The 4,870-nt window shown below is 54.1% G+C and overlaps 1 protein-coding gene across 1 annotated transcript; it reads left to right on the top strand.

Annotated features, from left to right (window-relative positions):
* Nucleotides 1-450: 450 nt before the first annotated feature.
* Nucleotides 451-916, top strand: LOC147965394 (uncharacterized). Its single transcript, XM_087530441.1, has 2 exons — nt 451-513; nt 596-916. The coding sequence occupies exons 1-2, from the start codon at nt 451-453 to the stop codon at nt 914-916; spliced, it is 384 nt and encodes a 127-aa protein (XP_087386567.1).
* Nucleotides 917-4,870: the final 3,954 nt, after the last annotated feature.

Consider the following 4,870-nt stretch of genomic DNA (forward strand, 5'->3'; position numbering starts at 1 on the left):
CACGCTCATGGGCGAGGGAGGGACACAACTTCATTGACTTAATGTTCCTTCCTTTGCGTGTATGATAGGTGGGCCCAACAGGTGGATGGCCCACCTATCATACAGCCAAAGGCAGGTGCAGTTAACGCACCGGAGCTCAGCCCACGAGGGAGAGGGCGTTGTAATCAAACTTCTCATTGTTGTACGAGTTGACGCGACACATAAAAGCACCTCACTCGATATGTTTCAATAATTTGCATTTAACGATGCATTAATTACAACGCATGCATGCATGTCGTGATTTCCTTTTGATACTTGCATGTGTTGATTTAATGCACCTTGAAGTAGTATGAATATGTGATGGTAAAGTTTTGTAATGCCCCGGCCCTAAAGCAAGAGATGGTTGTGCACGAGGAGGGCGAGATCATGCCGATGGAACAGGACCCCATGATGGAGATCTCTATGGTCTAGATGGACCTCACCTTGCTCCACTGCCCCTTGTGCCTCTGCCCCTTGAAGCCTCCAGTGTATGAGGTTCGAATACACCTCGTCCGTTTGGCTGATCGAGCAAGGTGAAGGTTTCTTGATTGATGTGTTGTTCGATTGATTTGTGCAGTGCAAGGGAGGGCACCTGGCCTGCGCGGACTGCCGCGTCGAGCGCCCTGGGAACCAGCGGCAGTGCCAGAAGTGCGAGCGCGGCGGTGGCTTTGACGTGTGGAACACGGCGGTGGACGCCATCCTCTCCTCGGTGAGGGTGGATTGTCCGCATGAAGGCTATGGGCTCTACGTCACTTACCACAAGCTCGCTGATCACCAGAGCGTGTGTCCGCTCGCGCCCTACAAATGCCCCGTGCCCGTCTACGGCTACAAAATCCCACCACCGGTGCTCTCCCACCACATCAGCACCGTGCATGCCATGCTCGTGCACAGGATCTAGTATGGCAAGGTGCTCCAGCTGCAAGTGCCACTGTCGGAGCCATGACTCTTGCTGTTCGTGGAGGAGGACGGCCGCATGTTTTCTTGGTCGGCGACGTGCTCAACATCGGCGCGCCTATCGCAGTGTCAGTCGTCTACATCAGAGCAGGGGCGTCCCCACTGCCGCACTACGTGGCCAAGCTATGGGCAAACGGCCCGCCGGGGGAGCCCAAAGGCAGGACCAATGTCATTAAGGTAGAAATGGAGGTGACAAGCAGCAAGGATCCCGGCGACATCGCCATGCAGGAGCTAACCTTCTTCACAGTTCCGCCCAAGCTGCTGGTCGGGGTTGGATTGTCAAGGACGGTGAGGGAGACCTGGATTAGGGGGTGTTCGGGTAGCCGGACTATACCTTCAGCCGGGCTCCTGGACTATGAAGATACAAGATTGAAGACTTCGTCCCGTGTCCGGATGGGACTTTCCTTGGCGTGGAAGGCAAGCTTGGCGATGCGGATATTCAAGATCTCCTACCATTGTAACCGACTCTGTGTAACCCTAACCCTATCCGGTGTCTATATAAACCGGAGGGTTGTAGTCCGTAGGCAATCAACTCCATACACAACAATCATACCATAGGCTAGCTTCTAGGGTTTAGCCTCCTTGATCTCGTGGTAGATCTACTCTTGTACTACCCATATCATCAATATTAATCAAGCAGGAGTAGGGTATTACCTCCATCGAGAGGGCCCGAACCTGGGTAAAAAACATCGTGTCCCTTGTCTCCTGTTACCATCCGGCCTAGACGCACAGTTCGGGACCCCCTACCCGAGATCCACCGGTTTTGACACCGACATTGGTGCTTTCATTGAGAGTTCCTCTGTGTCGTCGCCTTTAGGCCTGATGGCTCCTTTGATCATCAACAACGATACGGTCTAGGGTGAGACTTTTCTCCTCGGACAGATCTTCGTCTTCGGCGGCTTCGCTCTGCGGGCCAATTCGCTCGGCCACCTGGAGCAGATCGAAAGCTATGCCCCTGGCCATCAACTCAGGTTTGGAAGCTTAAACTACACGGCTGACATCCGCGGAGACTTGATCTTCGACGGATTCAAGCCACAGCCAAGCGCGCCGCACTGTCTCGATGGGCATGATATAGCTCTGCCACCGAACAGCGCCTTGGAGGCCGCGCACGCATCGGTTTCGACCATTGATTCGGAGCCTACTGCGCCAACCGAGGATCAGCGGTTGGACGCTGCCTCAGGGGCTGCGATCTCAGAGGCGATCGAGCCGAACTCCAGCCCCGCACTCCGCATGGCCCGTGACTCCGAGGAGCCGGATTCCTCTCCGAACTCCGAGCCCCCCGCGCCCCTGCCGATCGAATCCGATTGGGCGCCGATAATGGAGTTCACCGCCGCGGACATCTTTCAGCACTCGCCCTTTGGCGACATCCTGAATTCTCTAAAGTATCTCTCTTTATCAGGAGAGTCCTGGCCGGACTACGATCAGCGAGGGTGGGATACAGACGATGAGGAAATTCAAAGCCCACCCACCACCCACTTTGTAGCAACTGTCGACGATCTAACCGACATGCTTGACTTCAGCTCCGAAGACATCGACGGCATGGACGACGATGTAGGAGACGAATAGGAACCAGCACCTGTAGGGTGCTGGAAGGCCACCTCGTCATATGACATATATATGGTGGATACTCCAAAAGATGGAGATGGCGATGGAACAGTGGGGGATGACGCCCCCAAGAAACAGCCAAAGCGCCGGCGTCAGTGGCGCCACTCTAAATCCCGCCAAAACAAAAATGATGATTCCGGCACGGGAGATAATACTACCCCGAATAGCGCCGAAGAACACCCACCTCAGCAAGATTCGGCACAGGAAGATGGAGAAGCCAGCCCTCATGAGAGAGCGGCAGACCAAGAGGTCGAGGATGATAACTATACGCCCCCCTCCGAAGACGAGGCAAGCCTCGATGACGACGAATTCGTCATACCATCAGACCCCGCCGAACAAGAGCGTTTTAAACGCAGGCTTTTAGCCACGGCAAGCAGCCTCAAGAAAAAACAACAACAGCTTAGAGCTGCCCAAGATTTGCTAGCTGACAGATGGACTGAAGTCCTTGCGGCCAAAGAGTATGAACTCAAACGCCCCTCCAAGAGTTACCCGAAGCGCAGGACGCTACCCCGATCAGAGGAGGAAGCACCTACATCACCAGCGCATGACATGGCAGACCGGCCACCTCGCGGCCGCGACAGAGAGGCCTCTCGGCCCTCCACCCAAGCCATGCCCCGAAGCCGCTCAACTAAGGCACGGGAAAATGCGCCCGACCTGCGAGACATACTGGAGGATAAGGCAAGACAAACAAGATCGATCTACGGATCGCGCAGGTGCCCTACGGCATGTGACAATGATCTTCATGCCGGATACAACAAATCCGGCCGGGCCGAACACAACAGACATAACTCTTCCGAGCTGCGTCGTGATATAGCCTAGTACAGAGGCGCCGCACACCCGCTATGCTTCACGAATGAAGTAATGGACCATAAAATCCCAGAGGGTTTCAAACCCGTAAACATCGAATCATACGATGGCACAACAGATCCGGCGGTATGGATCGAGGATTATCTCCTTCACATCCACATGGCACGCGGCGATGATCTACACGCCATCAAATGCCTCCTGCTCAAACTTAAAGGACCGGCCCGGCATTGGCTTAATAGCTTGCCAGCAGACTCAATCGGTTCTTGGGAGGACCTGGAAGCCGCATTCCTCGACAACTTCCAGGGCACTTACGTGCGACCGCCGAATGCCGACGACTTAAGCCACATAATTCAGCAGCCAGAAGAATCGGCCAGACAATTCTGGACACGGTTCCTAACAAAGAAAAACCAGATAGTCGACTGTCCGGACGCAGAGGCCCTAGCAGCCTTCAAGCATAACATCCGTGACTAGTGGCTTGCCCGGCACCTGGGACAGGAAAAGCCGAAATCCATGGCAGCCCTCACGACACTCATGACCTGCTTTTGCGCGGGAGAGGACAGTTGGCTAGCTCGCAGTAACAACTTATCAAAGAACCCTGGTAATTCGGATACCAAGGAAAAAAGTGGTAGGACACGTCGGAATAAGCAAAAACGCCGCGTTAATAGCGACAGCAATGAAGACACGGCAGTCAATGCTGGATTCAAAGGCTATAAATCCGGTCAGCGGAAAAATCCATTCAAAAAGAATACTCAGGGCCCGTCCAGTTTGGATCGAATACTCGATCGCTTGTGCCAGATACATGGCACCCCCGAAAGGCCAGCCAATCACACTAACAGCGATTGTTGGGTGTTCAAGCAGGCAGGCAAGTTAAGGGCCGAAAACAAAGACAAGGGGCTGCACAGCGACGACGAGGAGCCCAAGCCGCCGAACAACAATGGACAGAAGGGCTTTCCCCCACAAGTGCGGACGGTGAACATGATATACGCAACCCACATTCCCAAGCGGGAGAGAAAGCGTGCGCTACGGGACGTATACGCGATAGAGCCAGTCGCCCCAAAATTCAACCCATGGTCCTCCTGCCCGATCACTTTTGATCGAAGGGAGCATCGCACTAGCATCCATCATGGCGGCTTCGCCGCATTGGTTCTCGACCCAATCGTCAACGGATTTCATCTCACAAGAGTCCTCATGGACGGCGACAGTAGCCTGAACCTGCTTTATCAGGATACAGTGCGAAAAATGGGCATAGATCCCTCAAGGATTAAGCCCACAAGAACGACCTTTAAAGGCGTTATACCAGGTGTAGAAGCCAACTGTACAGGCTCAGTAACACTTGACGTGGTCTTCGGATCCCCGGACAATTTCCGAAGCGAAGAGTTAATCTTCGATATAGTCCCGTTTCGCAGTGGCTATCACGCCCTGCTCGGACGAACCGCATTCGCAAAGTTCAATGCGGTGCCACACTACGCATATCTCAAACTCAAGA

The sequence above is a fragment of the Triticum urartu genome, chromosome 6A, assembly GCF_056163025.1.
Source record: "Triticum urartu cultivar PI428250 chromosome 6A, HENAU_Tu73, whole genome shotgun sequence".
Lineage (NCBI taxonomy): Eukaryota > Viridiplantae > Streptophyta > Magnoliopsida > Poales > Poaceae > Triticum > Triticum urartu.